Source organism: Mesoplodon mirus, assembly GCF_964341445.2.
Source record: "Mesoplodon mirus genome assembly, chromosome: 5".
NCBI classification, from domain to species: Eukaryota; Metazoa; Chordata; class Mammalia; order Artiodactyla; family Ziphiidae; genus Mesoplodon; species Mesoplodon mirus.
In genome coordinates, this window is record NC_138980.1 from 70,716,623 (window position 1) to 70,735,786 (window position 19,164).

The 19,164-nt window shown below is 36.9% G+C and overlaps 1 protein-coding gene across 2 annotated transcripts in view; it reads right to left on the minus strand.

Moving 5' to 3' along the window:
• The window catches only part of SMAD5 (SMAD family member 5), a 107,365-nt gene that overhangs the window by 13,669 nt on the left and 74,532 nt on the right, over nt 1-19,164 (minus strand). For both annotated transcript variants that reach the window (XM_082623996.1, XM_082623995.1), the window contains 3 exons: nt 18,218-18,771; nt 11,468-11,719; nt 7,969-8,088 (listed from right to left, as the gene is read on the minus strand). In XM_082623996.1, the coding sequence (XP_082480122.1) occupies nt 7,969-8,088; nt 11,468-11,719; nt 18,218-18,620 (775 nt within the window). In that variant the 5' untranslated portion in view covers nt 18,621-18,771. The remainder of the gene's footprint in view (nt 1-7,968; nt 8,089-11,467; nt 11,720-18,217; nt 18,772-19,164) is intronic.

Consider the following 19,164-nt stretch of genomic DNA (forward strand, 5'->3'; position numbering starts at 1 on the left):
AATTAAAGGTGTGATTAGAGGGAAAGAAATAGTTTTTAACACACATATTAGAAAAGAAACAACTCAAATTAATAATGTAAGATTCAGAAACTATAAAAAGAAAAGTAAACTAAAAGTAAACTTGCATTCTTCAAAGCAAGAAAAATGAAGGAAATAAAGATTAGAGTGGAATTCAATGGAAGAGGGAAAAGTTGTCATTCAAAAGATAAACAAAATTGACAATCCCTTAACTAAACCAACAAGAAAAAAAGAACATGACACAAACTACCAAAATCAGGAATTAATACATCACTACCAACTCCTACAGAAATTAGAGATTATAAAGGATACTACAAAAAACTTTATGCCAAATTAGATAATTTAGATGAAATGGACAAATTCCCAGAAAGACACAAATTACCAAAATTGACTCAAGAAAAAACAAACTCTGAATAGACCAATATAATAACTAAAGAAACTGAATCGATTATTTAAAATCTTCCCACAAATAGAAGTCCAAGCCGAAATGGCTTCACTGGTAAATTCTACCACATATTTAAAGAAGAAATAATACTAATATTTCAAAAACTCTTCCAAAAATAGGAGGGAACACTTCCCAACTCATTCCATGAGGCCATTATTACCTGACAGCAATACCAAACAAAGACATCACAAGAAAATTACAGACCAATATCCCTCATGAATATACAAGCAAAAATACTCAACAAAATATTAGTAAACCTAACCAAGCAATATATAAAAAAGGATTATACACCATGACCACATGGGTTTTATCCTAGGAATACAAGGTTGTTTAACATCAGAAAGTCAATTCATGTAATACATCTTGTTACTAGAAAAAAAGAACAAAAAACTCACATGATCATCTCAGTAGATGCAGAAAAAGCTTTTGAGAAAATCCAACATTCATTCATGATAAAAATTCTCAATCTAGGAATAGAAGAGAACTAACAGTTTGCTGGCTAGACTCTCTAGAACAATACTGAACAGAAGTAATAAATGCCGACATCATTGTCTTACTCCCAATTATAGGTGGAAAGTAATTCAGTTTTTTGTCATTAATTATGATAGCTATAGGTTTTTCATATATGCCCTTTAATAATAAGAGAGAAGAAGTTAAACGCATTCAGATTGGATAGGAAAAAAAATACTATTCTTTATTCATGGATGACATGCTCCTATATTTAAAAGACCTTAAGGAATCCACATATGCACACACAAAAAGCCTACCACTAGAACTAATAAATGAATTCAGCAAGGTTTCAGGTTACAAGATTAATATACAAAATTCAACTGTATGTTTTTAATTAAAAAATAATTTTTTTATAGTGACCAATAGAAATTTATTTCATTAGTTAGACCTGAAACCACTGCATTAATGCCATTTTGAAACTAACCTTTCAGGGATTTAATACAGTTGTTCTTTAACAATAGAACTTGGTTCATTCACTACTTAAGACATGATTATTTAAATTAAAGTTAATTGGTTTCCTTACTCTCCTTTAGGGCTTTAGGCTCAGAACATTTCTATTAGAAAAATCTAATTTGTCTCAAGTTCCTATTTCTAAATTTTAGAGTGGTTAAAATGCTCTTATATTTTAAATCTTTGTAGCAAAAATTACGTCTAAAATTACAGCTCAAACTGGCAAAGCAATTAAAGATGCAGGCGACGCAAGTCTTTTTTTAAGTCTTTTTCATACAGTTTTACTGAGATACAACTGATATATGGCACTATATAAGTTTAAGGTATACAGCATAATGATTTGTCTTACATACATCATGAAACGATTATCACAGTAAATTTAGTGAACACCTATCATCTCATATAGACACAAAATTAAAAAAACAGAAAAAAACTTTTTCCTTGTGATGAGAACTCTTAGGATTTACTCTCTTAACAGCTTCGTATATAACATACAACAGTGTTAACTACGTTTATCATGTTGTACATTATATCCCTAGTACTTATTTATCTTATAACTGGAAGTATGTGCCTTTTGACTGCCTTCATCCAATCAATTTTATTTCTATCTACCAATGAAGAATCCAAACTCGAAATTAAAAAACTCTTCCACTCACTTAGCAATAAATTTAAAAAGAAAAGAAAAGGGAGACATTCCATGTCTGTGTACTAGAAGAGGACAGCAAATCTCCCCAAGTTGATTTAAAGATTCAATGTGAATTCTATCAAAGTCCAAGGAAGAGTTTTGGTGGGGGACAGAAATTGACAAACTGATACTGAAATGATATGAAAATATGCAAAGAATGCAGAATTGCCAAACAATTTTTAAAAAGAAGAACAAAGTTGGAGGACTAACACTTCTTGTTTTCAACACTTACTATAAAACTTTAGTAATCAAGACGGTGAGTATAGACATACAGATCAATGGACAAAATTGAGAGTCCTGAAATAAACTCTTAAATTTATAGTCAACTGATTTCTGAAAAAGATGCCAAGACAATTCAGTGGAGAAATGATACTCTTTTCAACAGACAGTGCTAGAACCAACTGGATATCTACTTGCACAAAGATGAATTTAGACCATTAACATACAAAAACCTTAACTCAAAATGAATCATAGACCTAAATATAAGAGCTAAAGAACTTCTAGGAGAAAACACAGGAGAATAATTTTTATGACCTTGGGATAGACATAGATTTTTTAGATATAACACCAAAAGCATAATCCACAAAAAAATTGATAACTTCATCAAAATTAAAAACTTTTGTGCTTCAAAAGACACCATTAAGAAAATGAAAAGATAATCCACAGATTGAGAGAAAATATTTGCAAATCACATATCTGATAAAGGACTTCTTTTCAAAATATATACAGAGCACTTAAAACTCAATAATAAGACAAACAAAGGACTCTATCCAAAATATATACAGCACTCTTATAACTCAACAATAAGACAAACAACCCACTTAAAAAAACAAGGCAAAAGATTTAAATAAGCCAAAGGAGATACATGAATGTCTAGGTACATTAAAAATGTTCAAAATCATTACTCATTAGGGAAATACAAATTAAAACAAATGAGACACCATTTCACACCCATCAGAATAACTATAATCAAAAAGATAAATGGGGCTTCCCTGGTGGCGCAGTGGTTGGGAGTCCGCCTGCCGATGCAGGGGACATGGGTTCGTGCCCCGGTCCAGGAAGATCCCACATGCCGCGGAGCGGCTAGGCCCGTGAGCCAAGGCCGCTGGGCCTGCGCGTCCAGAGCCTGTGCTCCGCAACGGGAGAGGCCACAACGGTGAGAGGCCCGCATACCACAGTGTTAGGAGGATATGGAGAAACTAGAACCCTCATATGGTACTGGTAAAAATGTAAAATGGTGCTCTCACTTTACAGTAATTTGGTAGTTTCTCTTAAATACTTAAATTTACCCTGTGACGTAGAAAAATAAAAACAAAGACCTATCTGCAAGTGTTGATTACAGCATTGTTCATGCTAGCCAAAAACCAGAAACAATTCAAATGTCCATCAACAGATAAATGGGTAAACAAGATGTGGTATATCCATACAATAAAATACTGTTCAGCAATAAAAAAGAACATTATTGATACATGGTGCAACATGGATGAATCCTGAAAACAACGCATTTTGTGATTCTACTTATATGAAAAGTTCGGAAAAGGCAAATCTACAGGTACAGAAAACAGATTAGAAGGTTCCTGGAGCTGGGGACAGGAGGGGATAGATTGCAAATAGGCACAAGAGATATTTTTAAAGGGTTATGAAAATGTTCCAAAACTAGATTGTGGTGATGGTGTAAAACTTTACACATTTACTAAAAATCATCAAATCATACACTTAAAATGGATAAATTTTATGGTATATAAATTATTACGGTTCAAGATGGCGGAGTAGAAGGACATGCGCTCACTCCCTCTTGCGAGAGCACTGGAATCACAACTAACTGCTGATCAATCATTGACAGGAAGACACTGGAACTCACCAAAAAAGATACCTCACATCCAAAGACAAAGGAGAAGCCACAATGAGATGGTAGGAGGGGTGCAATCACAATAAAATCAAATCCCATAACTGCTGGGTGGGTGACTCACAAACTGGAGAACACTCATACCACAGAAGTCCACCCACTGCAGTGAAGGTTCTGAGCCCCACGCCAGGCTTCCCAACCTGGGGGTCAGGCAACGGGAGGAGGAATTCGTAGAGAATCAGACTTTGATGGCTAGTTGGATTTGATTGCAGGACTTCGACCGGACTGGGGGAAACAGAGATTCCACTCTTGGAGGGCACACACAAAGTAGTGTGCGCATTGGGACCCAGGGGAAAGAGCAGCAACCCCATTGGAGACTGAACCAGACCTACCTGCTAATGTTGGAGGGTCTCCTGCAGAGGCAGGGGGGTGGCTGTGGTTCACCGTGGGGACAAGGACACTGGCAGCAGAAGTTCTGGGAAGTACTCGTTGGCGTGAGCCCTCCCAGAGTCCGCCATTAGCCCCACCAAAGACCCAGGTAGGCTCCAGTGCTGGGTCACCTCAGGCCAAACAACCAACAGGGAGGGAACCCAGTCCCCCCCATCGGTAGACAAGCAGATTAAAGTGTTACTGAGCTCTGCCCACCAGAGCAACACCCAGCTCTACCCACCACCAGTCCCTCCTATCAGGAAACTTCCACAAGCCTCTTAGATAGCCTCATCCACCAGAAGGCAGACAGCAGAAGCAAGAAGAACTACAATTCTGCAGCCTGTGGAAGGAAAACCACATTCACAGAAAGACAGACAAAATGAAAAGGCAAAGACTTTGTACCAGATGAAGGAACAAGATAAAACCCCAGTAAAACAGCTAAATGAAGTGCAGATAGGCAACCTTCCAGAGAAAGAATTCAGAATAATGATAATGAAGATGATCCAGGACCTGGGAAAAAGAATGGAGGCAAAGATCGAGAAGATGCAAGAAATGTTTAACAAAGACCTAGAAGAATTAAAGAACAAACAAACACAGATGAACAATACAATAACTGAAATGAAAAATACACTAGAAGGAATCAATAAGACACTGATGAAAGATATTAAAGATGATATAAACAGATGGAAAGATATACCGTGTTCTTGGATTGGAAGAATCAACATTGTGAAAATGACTCTACCACCCAAAGCAATCTACAGAGTCAATGCAATCCCTATCAAAATACCAATGGCATTTTTCACAGAACTAGAACAAAAAATTTCAAAATTTGTATGGAAACATAAAAGACCCCAAATAGCCAAAGCAATCTTGAGAAAGAAAAAAGGAGCCAGAGGAATCAGGCTCCCTGACTTCCACCTATACTACAAAGCCACAGTAATCAAGAGAGTATGGTACTGGCACAAAAACAGAAATATAGATCAATGGAACAGGATAGAAAGCCCAGAGATAAACCCACATACATATGGTCACCTTATTTCTGATAAAGGAGGCAAGAATATACAATGGAGAAAAGACAGCCTCTTTAATAAGTGGTGCTGGGAAAACTGGACAGCTACATGTAAAAGAATGAAATTAGAATATTCCCTAACACCATACACAAAAATAAACTCAAAATGGATTAAAGATCTAAATGTAAGGCCAGACACTAAAACTCTTAGAGGAAAACATTGGCAGAACACTCTATGACATAAATCACAGCAAGATCCTTTTTGACTCCCCTCCTGGAGAAATGGAAATAAAAACAAAAATAAACAACGGGACCTAATGAAACTTAAAAGGTTTTGCACAGGGCTTCCCTGGTGGCGCAGTGGTTGAGAGTCCGCCTGCCGATGCAGGGGACACGGGTTCCTGCCCCGGTCCGGGAAGATCCCACATGCCGCGGAGTGGCTGGGCCCGTGAGCCATGGCCGCTGGGCCTGCGCGTCCGGAGCCTGTGCTCCACAACGGGAGAGGCCACAACAGTGAGAGGCTCGCATACCGCAAAAAAAAAAAAAAAAGGTTTTGCACAGCAAAGGAAACCATAAACAAGATGAAAAGACAACCCTCAGAATGGGAGAAAATATTTGCAAATGAAGCAACTGACAAAGGATTAATCTCCAAAATTTACAAGAAGCTCATGCAGCTCAGTATCAAAAAAACAAACAACCCAATCCAAAAATGGGCAGAAGACCTAAATAGACATTTCTCCAAAGAAGATATACAGACTGCCAACAAACACATGAAAGAATGTTCAACATCACTAATTATTAGAGAAATGCAAATCAAAACTACAATGAGGTATCACCTCACACCTGTCAGAATGGCCATCATCAGAAAATCTACAAACAGTAAATGCTGGGGAGGGTGTGGAGAAAAGGGAACCCTCCTGCACTGTTGGTGGGAATGTAAATTGATACAGCCACTATGGAGAACAGTATGGAGGTTCCTTAAGAAACTAAAAATACAACTACCATACGACCCAGCAATCCCACTACTGGGCATATACACTGAGGAAACCATAATTCAAAGAGTCATGTACCACAACGTTCACTGCAGCTCTATTTACAACAGCCAGGACATGGAAGTGTCTATCGACAGATAAATGGATAAAGAAGATGTGGCACATATATACAATGGAATATTACTCAGCCATAAAAAGAAACGAAATTGAATTATTTGTAGTGAGGTGGATGGACCTGGAGTCTGTCATACAGAATGAAGTAAGTCAGAAAGAGAAAAACAAATATAGTATGCTAACACATATATATGGAATATAAAAAAAAATCGTTCTGAAGAACCTAGGGACAGGACAGGAATTAAGACACAGATGTAAAGAATGGACTTGAGGACACGGGGAGGGGGAAGGGTAAGCTGGGACAGAGTGAGAGAGTGGCATGGACTTATATACACTACCAAATGTAAAATAGACAGCTAGTGGGAAGCAGCCACATAGCACAGAGAGATCAGCTCGGTGCTTTGTGACCACCTAGAGGGGTGGGATAGGGAGGGAGGGAGGCAGGGAGACACAAGAGGAGGGGATATGGGGATATATGTATATGCATAGCTGACACACTTTGTTATAAAGCAGAAACTAACACACCATTGTAAAGCAATTATACTGCAATAAAGATGTTAAAAATTTTTTAAATGAAAGAAAAAAAAAGAAGACATACAGGTGGCCAAGAAGCACATGAAAAGCTGCTCAACATCACTAATTATTAGAGAAATGCAAATCAAAACTACAGTGAGGTATCACCTCACACCAGTTAGAACTGGCATCATCAGAAAATCTACATACAACAAATGCTGGAGAGGGTGTGGAGAAAATGGAACCCTTCTGCACTGTTGGTGGGAATGTAAATTGGTAGAGTCACTATGGAGAACAGTATGGAGATTCCTTAAAAAACTAAAAATAGAATTACCATATGACCCAGCAATCCCATTACTGGGCACATACCCAGAGCAAACCATAATTCAAAAAGACACATGAACCCCAATGTTCAATGCAGCACTATTTACAATAGCCAGGTCATGGAAGCAACCTAAATCCCCATCAACAGACGAATGGATAAAGAAGATGTGGTACATATATACCATGGAATATTACTCAGCCATAAAATGGAACGAAATTGGGTAATTTGTAGAGACGTGGATGGATCTAGAGACTGTCATACAGAGTGAAGTAAGTCAGAAAGAGAAAAACAAATATCGTATATTATCGTATGTATGTGGAACCTAGAAAAATGGTACAGATGAACCTGTTTGCAGGGTAGAAATTGAGACGCAGATGTAGAGAACAAACGTATGGACACCAAGCGGAGAAAGCAGCAGGGGGGTGGGGGTGGTGGGATGAACTGGGAGATTGGGATTGACATGTATACACTAATATGTATAAAATAGATAACTTTATAAGAACCTGCTGTATAAAAAATAAAATTAAATTAAAAAAATAAATTACTGTACCTCAATAAAGCTGGTTGTTAAAAGTGGCTAAGAAGTTAAAAAAAAAAGAGCAACAACAAAGTAAGTATTATATTTCTCTTACCTCTGCTGGATATACTGGGCATAATCTGAGGAATCAAATTATTGCTTGTATCCATGGGCTGGGAATTATCTTGACCCATCTGATCATCTGGTGGCATATATGCAGGAGGAGGAGTATCAGCTAAGAGGAGGAAAATGAGACAAGTTAAGCCCCAAAAGAACAGTTAAAATCTTCATCCTGCTCAAAGTTAATCTAAACGCATCTGAAAATTCTTAAGATTACCAGCAGGATTCATTACCGAACATCAGAGACACACAAAAATGTAGGATGCTACCTTAGGGCAAGGGAAAAGGAGAAAACACAGCACACCCATTAGCTACCAGAAACCTACTGCAGGTCCACATGAATTTGTTCCAATCCAGGATAGTAAGATCAGTGCTAAAATTCACTAAAATAGAATTCAAGGTCAAGAATTTTGCCTCCATTTGCTTAGAGTCATATGCTCAGAGAAACTGCAACTACTGCAGGTCAATCTGAAGGCCACAGATTACCCTTGTTTAGATAGATATCTACAGAGACATTTTTGAATTATCAAGATCATCACATACTGTATGGTTATTTAAAACTGGAAAATAAAACCACGCTCTTTCAAAATTTGCCAACACCAACAGCAGCTGTCTAATTCTTCTGCAGTGTCTTAACATGGTTGCTCTGTCCTATTTAATGGCTAAATCCTATTAAGTGGCTCTTAGGAAACTGAAAGTTAACTAGAATATCGTTTGAGTTCCAACATTTGTGGTTGAAAACCTTTATAAAAGCTACAGCTATACTTATTTGTCTCATAACTGTAAATACTGAATATAACTTGTCTTTCACCTCAAAGTTTGTATAAGATGTATTTTGAGACAGAGCTGCAATCAGCACTGAATCAAGGACAAAGGATGAAAATTAGTTTTTGAACACCTAACAGCAAGTTAAACAGTTGGAACTGAAATCCTCTTCAAAGAAACACAACACAACAAAATACAACTTCATCAGTTGCTACTTCACTGCAGTAAAGAAACTACAAAGTACGTATTTACATATGACCCTACTTACAACAGTAGGCATCCCAATATTTCTTGACACAGTGACCTCACGATTTACTCACATAAAACAGGCATGCCATTAACAAAATTTAGCAACTTTAAAAATCCACTTATGATCCTTCTTCAGGCAAATCAGTGCATCAGTTACCTAATTAAAGATAACTGGGGCTCATTTTAACCTACCGAAGTACAAAATGATTTGACAAGCAATGTAGCAAAGTTAAAAAAGCACACACTTTAGAGTCAGAGAAACCTGGGCCTGAACCCCCACTTAACTAGCTGTACGACCTTACGCAAGGTATTTAAGCTCTTGGGGTTAATACCAGTTTCGTTTTCCATCCATAAAACAAGAAAAACATCTATCTCACTTGGTTCTTCTGAAGATTAAATTTAATGTGGTATCTTTCATCACAGCATTAGTTACATAAAAGGCACTTGATAAATGGTACTTGGTATTATAAATTATACGAAAATATTTAACTTTACCTCAAATATAGCTACTTCCTTTGTTGCTGCTGTTGTTTTGGTAGAACTTAATTTTAATGCCTGATGGTATATATGGATTTAGTAATTTGATCCAATAAATGGTCAATTGATATCTAACATTGTTTCCAGATTAGCTACTTTACTTCACATTCATCAAACAGTCATTTTGCCTTTATGTTTTTGATAAGCTTTTACTACACGCTGCCTTTACTGTATATAGGACTCCTCTCTATGAAACCTTTCAAATTAACACCATTTGGCTTCAATCTCTCAAGCTGCACTGGCAACCACTTGACATATGGGTATATCTATAGTCAGCAGTAAATGTATTTATGTGTTGCTATAATTTTGTCTGTTCATTTAACAAATATTTATTGAGGATCTACTGCATATTAGATTCTGATATAGGTACTGGGTATGTAGCAATAAACAAAAGATGCTATAAAATCCCTGTATTCATGGAGTTTATAGTCAAGACGGGGGAGGCTGGGGAAAGGCAGACTGTAAATAAAGACAATATATACTATACTGGATTGTAATACATGCTATAGAGAAAGATCAAGCAATGAGAGAGGGAAGGTGGGTTGGGAGGAGGGATTGCAATTTTTCAATTCTATCTTATTTTACTGTCATTATTCTTAAAGGGTAATCTCTGATCTCCCCCAAATTGTGTTTGCTTTTCTAAAAAATTCAATTTATTTAAACTAAAAAAAAATAAAACAGTTCATCCACTTCCCCCACCACCTCTGGCAACCACCAATCTGTCCTCTGTATCTGTGAGCTTAGTTTCTTATTTATTTTTTAAGATTCCACATATCTTATTTGAGAGAGACCATATTGTATTTGTCTTTCTCAGTCTTATTTCATCTAGCATAATGCTGTCAAGGTTCATCCATGTCGTCACAAATGGCAAGATTTCATTCTTTTTTATGGCTGGATAATATTCCACTGCGTGTGTATGTGTGTGTGTGTGTTATCATATCTTCTTCATCCATTCATCTATCAGTGGACACTTAGGCTGCTTCCAAATCATGTCTACTGTAAATAATGCTGCAATGAACATGGTGGGGGGGTAGATATCTTTCTGTCTTAGTGTTTTTGTTTTCTTTGGATAAATATCCAGAAGTAGAACTGCAGAATCACATGGTAGTTCTATTTTTTATTTTTTTGAGGAAACTCCATAGTGTTTTCAAAAGTGGCTGTACTAATTTACATTCCCACCAACAGTGCACAAGAGTTCCCATATCTCCAGATCCTCACCAACACTTGTTACTTCTAACCCGTTGCAGTTGCATTTCTACGTGTCTTGAAATAATAAAGCATAAGCATAATATGCTGAAAATGTTGCTTTTTTCCATCCATCTTCAATATTAAAATGACTGCACAAAAATTGACCAATTTTGATAAGTCTTTTTGTAAATGCATGCTGATATGACGGCTGTCAAATACAATCTAACAAAACTGTTCCAACTGAAGTTAAAGACAACTAAGTGCTACTAGAGCCATCTTACGGAAAAAACTGAACGAACCTTTTGGCCCACCCAATAATTGACCATTTTTGCATGAGTTTATTTCTGGACTCTCTATTCTGTTCCAATGATCTATGTGTCTGTCTTTATGCCAATATTATATTATTTTGCTAATTACAGCTTTGTAATACAGTTTGAAATCAGGGAGTGTGATGCCTTCTGCTTTGTTCTTCTTTCTGAAAACCGCTTTGGCTATTCGGGGTCTTTTATGGTTCTATACAAATTTCAGGATTGTTTCTATATTTTGTGAAAAATATGTCTACTTACATTTTTTTAAACTTATGGTACTTGGCAAAATAAAATCCCAAACTCTTCTGGAAATCAAACAATTACCAAAGAATAGTCAAAAATAGTTGGCTCTTGGCATATTAACAGTTGACCCAGAGGATCAGCAGTATTAGAACAACTGCTAACTCTTAGAAGTTATTTTTTTGTATCAATAAAATAAATTCTTACCTGGGAGCTGAAATGGACTTCCTGGTCCAGAACTTGCTGGGGAGTTGGGATATGTGCTGCTAGCAGGGGAAGGAGGGTAGGGACTATTTGGAGATAAGGGAAAAGGAGTGTTGTTGGGCTGATGGAAAGAATCTGGAAACGTTGCATTTTGTGGCATGTGAGGTTCATTGTGGCTTAAGTTTCTAAACTGAACCAGAAGGCTGTGTTGTGGGTTGAATTCATTATGACGAGGCACTAATACTGGAGGTAAGACTGAAAGACAAAAATCAAAAGTCATCTGTCAGCAACGACTAAAACAAATATCTCATACACATGAAAGGAAAGACAGAAAGGATTCAGGGAAGACTGTCAACCTATTAAAACAATTTATTTTTAGGAAGGACTGCTTTGTAGAACCTTGAACCTATATTTACAAAATAACTAAACCAAAAATTCTCTAAGCACTCAGTCTATATAATATACCCTAGAAGACAGAACATCCAAAGCAGAGAAGATATCACTCCTATTCTATAAGAGATCAAGCACATTTAAGAACAACCATAATTACAACACAGGGAATATAGCCAATATTTTATAAAAACTATAAATAGAGTATAACCTTTAAAAATTGTGAATCACCATGTTGTACACCTGAAACTTATGTAATACTGTACATCAACTATACCTAAAAAAAAAAAAAAAAGGTAAATATGTCATCATCTCCTTAGATGTTACTGCTGTTGGTCTTGCTTTATGTACATGCAACAGGGAACACATCCTAAACCATGTGCACAAAAGTATCATCCCTTAGTTTTGCAACCAAGGTAGCTATTTCCATGACATTACTGCTTTGCATGTTTGCTCTTTACCATTCAAGACTGTGTATGCTTTTAATGAAATAAGAAGCTAATATTAATTTGAAATAAAATAATGGATTAATATAACTTTAAAAATTTTTTTAATTAAAAAACAGATAAAAACAACCATAAGACAGAGAATTTAATGCGCTGAGAGTTGAACAGAGGTGAGTATTCCCAGCTAGCAAGGAATCAAACAAAATACCATGGAAAAGACAACATCTGATTGGACCTTAAAGACCTGGAAGCATTATTTCACACGGAAGTGCTAGGGGTGGAGAGTGTAAAGAATGTAAAGGAGATGGATAAAGATAAGAAAGAACAGTCAGGTGGCCTAAGCACTGAACTGGGAGGTAAGACTAGAGAATAAAGTTGAGATCAGCTATGCACATGCCCTGAAAGCCTCCATGTTTCCAATTTTGGACATTTTATCTCTCTTTCTTTGAGAGATCTTGCATTTTTTATTCTTCAGTAAAGTTTTCCCAACTGAAAACAGTAACAATTCCTAGGTAGAGGTCTTCCATTCAAAATAATTTTTCTAAACACAACCACAATGAAAATATATACAAGAAAGCCTAAACTTTTTTTTTTTTTTTTTTTTTTGGCGGTATGCGGGCCTCTCACTGTTGTGGCCTCTCCCGTTGCGGAGCACAGGCTCCGGATGCGCAGGCCCAGCGGCCATGGCTCACGGGCCCAGCCGCTCCGCGGCATATGGGATCCTCCCAGACCGGGGCACGAACCCGTATCCCCTGCATCGGCAGGCGGACTCTCAACCACTGCGCCACCAGGGAGGCCCAGAAAGCCTAAACATTTTAAGAGATACACTTTTTCTTAGCACACTTTATTCAAATATTCAATTTCTCTAAAGACCCAAGTGTCAACCACATACAAATATCCAATCACCTTTCCCTACAGGAAATTGAAACAAACCTGATTTCTCTAAACTCTTACGGTACTAATTCATCTCTTTTATAACTTTCCTGTATTTGTCAGTGTAATTTCACTTCTGAAAATCTCACTTTGACTCTGACATCAGTCAGCAGCAACAAAATCAATCTGTTTTTAAGTTAACTGGGTCACACTTCCCCTCCCTGAAGTAAGAATGAACCTGAGGAATCAGAAGCTCTGTAATTTGTACTGTTTTTTTATCTCTTTTCATTTTACTGAATTAGTGCTGTGATTATGTAGTTAACATCTGATTACAATCGCTTTGTTCTACAGTGTATTACTAACTGCTGTTCCCCTTACAAAATGATGGGACAGATGCCACTGGACAGTAGGACATGAGACAGTAAGAATGTCTATGTGTAGCTGGCTAGTAATCTGAAAGACTTAGTGAAATAACTACTTAGGAGTTCAATCCAGTAAGGATTTCTTTACTTTTATTTTTTGAGGCAGAACTAAAATCACTGATTTCTCTCTTACTTGTATATTATCTATACACATCATTTTTTTTTAGAAATTATTTTATTTTCATTCAAAAATAATACATGGATAGTTTTAAAAAATAGATGCTACAAGAGATTATAAACAAAAAGAACAATTTCTAAGCCTCCTCCCATACTGCTTCCAGAGACAACAAATTTAAACTCTTAGCCATTTCTTCTAACAGTCACTTTGTGCACTACTAAGTAATATGCTTATACTGTTGTTATTGGTTGGTCAAGACATTATTTGTAGACTTGCTTTTATGGCAAATGAAGTAGCTTTCTTAAACCATTCTATCCCACTCCCCTTCCCCTTCCCCACAATAAAGTCACATAAAAGTTTTAGGTTAAATCAATATCCAGGGTTTATATTTTTTATATGTTGTACAAATTATATAAATACAATTCACTGCTGAGCCAAGTATACATTATGATTATATTTTTCCTTGAACAATGTTTTTATTAAAGTTAATTATTGCCTTGGTCCTTCATTTGCTTAATCTCAAGTCTGTACCACTAATTTCCAGAAGTCCAACAGATCTATCAAATTCCCATCAGTATTATTTTCCAGATCCCACAAATAAACAAATAATCTATTGATTCCATTTTCTCCCCTGATCCTCCATCCTTTGCTATAATCTAGACTGGCTGCTACTTAAGTCTCCTACAAATCTGAGGTCCTTGGACTTCCCTTTCTCTTCTCTCCTGTTAGATCCCATTTCCTGGACCTCATTCTCTATTAGCTTCCTACGGAAGGATGTAAGGAAGAGAAATTTTGAGCCCTCACCTATATGAAAATGTCTTGTCTTATGTTTATCTGCAGACAGATTCCAGAATAGATAACTTTTTCTCTCTGAATTTGGGGGGCACTGCTTCATTTTCTTCTAGAATCTAAAACTGCATTGAGAAATCCAGTATTCTCATTCCCAGTCTTTTCTATGTGCCCTGACTTTTCTGAGAACTTTCAAAATCTTCTTTTTATCCATGATATGCTAAAATTTCATGTGTGAATCTTTTTTCTGCCCCTTGTTCTGGTTACTCAGTCACTGGGCCCTTTTGATTTTCAGTTCTGGGAACTGTTCTAGTATGATTTCTTTGACAATTTTCTCCTTCCCATTTTCTCCAATGCTTGATTTCTAGAATGTATTATTTTATTGGAATATTTAATTTGAAACTTATTCTGAGCCAGTTAATGTTTTATCTAAGCACTTTTCATGCATTAACTCATCTAATTCTCGTAACTAACCTGAAGTACGTATTCTTATTCCCATTTTACAGATGAGGTAACAAAGTCACAGAAAGGTTAATTAATTTGCCTGTGGTCACACTGATAGCATTGGTAAAGTCAGGATTCAAATCCAGAAAGTCTGGTTCCAGAACATAGTCTTAACCAGTAGACAATACTGCCTATTAAACACTGGATCACCTGGGTTGGCCCTCTATTTTTATCACTTTCCAACTATTTTCCATCCTTTTTTTTTACCATTCTGCAATACTTTCTGGCTCCACTATATGTGATCTTATGTAAGTTACTTCCCTATAAGTAACTATGTGATCTTATATAAGGTACTTCCCTATTAAGTTTTGGTTTCCTTATCTGTAAACTTACTGGTAAACTTAGAGGGCTGTAAAATGTTAGTACCATTTTCTAACCCTATGAAGGAATAACCTCATAGAATTAGGAAAGTGTCTAGTCCTTAAGTGCTCAATAAATGTTCATTACTATTACTATTATTATGACTTTATTAATACTGGTACTATAAAGTTATCCATCCTGTGCCACAGCTGCTAAACTTGCTTAAGCATACCAGGCCTAAGCCCCAGTCTTTTCTACAGAATGAATCACAGCTGAGAAAAACAGATTACAAAAATAAGACATTTCTATCGACTGATTATTGGACACACCCTAGCTATGGGGGAATACACTAAATTCCTTGACTTTCTTTCCAACAACTTCTAACAAATATCAAGCCTGGGAATTTTTCAAACTACACTTCTCTATTAAATCCTCACATCTTCCTTTCCTCATCAATTCCTCAGGCTACAGCTCTCCTTGGATTCAACAAGAAATTGAGAATCACCTCAAATACCACCTGGCAGCTCTAAAGCCCTTAAAATGAACTTTCCCTGACAGTACCATTACTACTATTTTTTTTTTTTTTGCTAGTCTCCACAATCAATGTTATTTTTATAGCTTTTTTACCATACTGGGCTCTTATATTATCTTCAGTGAAATCCATCAAGGCCCGCAGACTAAGGTGGCTACCATGATTCCTGCCTCTGGGTATTTACCCCTGGAGTAATCCCCCTCCCTCTGAGTATATTATCTGTGACTTGCTTCTAACCAATAGCATATGGCAAAAGTGACAGGATGTAGGCGATAACATTCCACAAGAATACAATGTTCCTTCTAGCAAGAAGACCCTTTCTTACTGGCTTTGAAGAAGTAAGTGGCCATGAATGTGAGCTACCTATAAAGAAGGTCCCATGGCAAGCAAATGAAGGCAGCCTCCAGTCAACAACCAGACAGAATCCAACAGCCTGCAAGGAACTGAATCCTGATAATAATCACATGAGCTGGGAAGGAGATCCTTTCTCAATTGAGCCTCCGGTAAGACCCAAGCCCTGACCAATACCTAGAGTACAGCCTTGCAAAGGACCCAGTTAAGCCATGCCTGGACTCCTGACTGACAGAAACTGTGAGATAACTAACGTGTATTAAGCCACTTACCTTGTGGTACTTTGTTACGCAGCAATAGATAACTAATGTACCCAGCTAGTATCTCAGCTTATATAATTCATTCAATACAAAAAAATATTTACTGAGCACTCCCTACTAAGTTCAAGTTAATAATACTATTCTAGGCACTGGGAATGCAGTACAGAATGAGCCAGAGGAAGGTCCTTCTCACATCAGTCAATAAAAAAAAATAAATACCTAATAGAGTCAAGTAGTGATGGGGGCATTTGAGCAAGGACTAAATGAAATGAGAAAATGTGACATGAAAAGATCCTGGGGTACGAGTACTCTAAGTAGAGGAAACAGCATTGGAAAAAAGCCTGGATGCAGGAATATGGCAAGTCCAAGGAACAGAGGAAGTTTGAGGATAGGTCATGTAGGTCTTTGTAGAAATCTGTTCTAAGTGTGACAGAAAGCCTTTAAAGTGTTTTGGGCAGGAACTGACATGATTTGATATATATTTTCTAAAGATCACTCTGGATGCTATAATAGAGAACAGAATGTGTTGGGGGAAAGAAAAAAGACAGAGAGACCAATTAGGAGACTACTTAAGGTGAAAGATGATGATGGTCTGTACTAGAGTAGTGGTGTTAGAGATGGTGAGGTGATATGATCAAGATATATTTTGAAGGTACAGCAAACAGCATTTGCTCATAGCTCAAACACAGAACCTAAAATAGAAATAAAAGATGACTTCTAGGAAGCAATTACATGAATGCTAGTGCCATGTACTTCAACTGGGAAAACTGGAGGAAATAAAAGACTTGGTGGGAAAAACAAATCCAAAGTCCTATCTAGACATTAAATCTGATGTTTATTAGACATTCGGGTGGAGATGTTAAGTAGGCAGGTGGATACAGAGTCAAAACTGGAGTTTAAAATGTGCGCATGAGCTTATAGATAGTTTTAGGACATGGGATAACATAAGAGTACACAGAGGAAAAATATAGATGGAGAAAAAGTCCAGGGACTGACTCCTGTGAAAACAGGAAAACAGCCAACAAAGAGACTAAGCAAAAACAGCCAGTGAGGTAGGAGAACTAGGAGAGCAGTAGTGTTTCAGAAGCCAACATAAAAAAGTTTTGAGTGGGAGGGAAAAAGAGCAACTGTATCAAATGATGTTGAGAGGGCAAGTAAGATGAGGACTGAGAATGAATGACCTCTCTATCTGTAAGAAGGCAGTCATTAGTGAATTTGACAAGTCAAATGGTAGGGAAGAAAGACTAACTAGAGGGGTATCAAGAAAGAACAGGAAGAAAGTAATGTGGAGATAATAAACATGGAGACTACTATAAAAGGTAGACTGAAGGTGGGGGCATATTCTTGAGGTCAAGACAGAAATTCTTTCTTAACTTTTATTTGAAGTTGGGCTGTATCATGGCATGCTTGTATGCTTTCAGAAAAAGTCTAGCAGAGAGGGAAAATACAATGCTGGAATAAATAAAAAATAAACAAAAAGGAGTGGAATGTAGTACACACATGGAACTTAGACTTTAGATAAAATAGAGGAATGGCAGAGTGCATATACGACTGGCTGCTTACAGCGAACAATGAATTAGAACAAGACACTTGGGACCTGTATCATCCATATATTAAGCTAATTCAAAATCCAGTATTCCTCCCAAGATTAAAATCTTTAAGAAGGAAACATAAAGCTAAAATAACCTTTTTAATTACTAAATTCAGTCAAATGCAAATCAGAAAGAGAAAAGTTTTTATAATTTTTCCCAGAGGAGTTAAAACCTACCTGGACTCTCCACTCTCTTATAGTGGTATGGGTTGATACAAACTTCCTTTTGCTTAGATCCAAAAGGAAATTCACAAATATCCAATGGCTTTAGCTCATGATGACTCTGCAAATCAGGCCAGCGCCAAACACGACAATATATAACATGGGGCAAGCCTTTTCTGTGAGAAACCTGCAGGCGTCCATCTAAAGATCTGGGAATAGTGACACATTTGCTTGGCTGTCCTGGACTGCTCAAGGCTTTCTCCAGTTCCTCCATGGCACCCTTTTTCTTTTTTAGCTTTTTCACCAAAGCATCGACTGCCTTTTCTGCCCATTTCTCCTCTTCATCACCTTGCTTCCAGCCCAACAATCGCTTTACTGCTGGACTAGTAAAAGAAAACAAGCTGGCCATTGACGTCATTTGATTTAAATCTTCAGAAACCTTCCTGCAACTCAAAGTCAGATCACAAGTGAAAAGTCATATACAAGTCCTAAACAAAAGTTCCAATTAACAAGGGAGGAGTGACATTTATCTTCATAAGTGCCATAAGCTTCTTTCATTGGTTCAAGTCCTGAAAGAGAAAGGGGGAAAAGTTAAATGAATGCAATTAACATACATTTAAGTCAATATAATTTGAAAAGCATATTACTTTTAAATAACAGCAGAAAAAGATTACAAAGTAAAACAAAAACCTACGTCTAGAAAGAGGAATTTTCTTAGTCCTGTGACCACTCACTTCCTTCTTCATCATATGAACAAATAATTCACTGGCGATGCCAAATGATAACCAAAAGCAAAGTGGGGTGCTCTACTTTCTACGTATTATCCCCCCACCAAAAAAAAAAAAAAAACAGCCCCTAAACCTTTATTTCTTTCGGTCAGAAGCCCCCAAATCTAAGGTTCAATTCTAATGTACTTTTCTTCATTGAAATCCAGGTTATGTGCTGTGTCAGTTTTGAACATG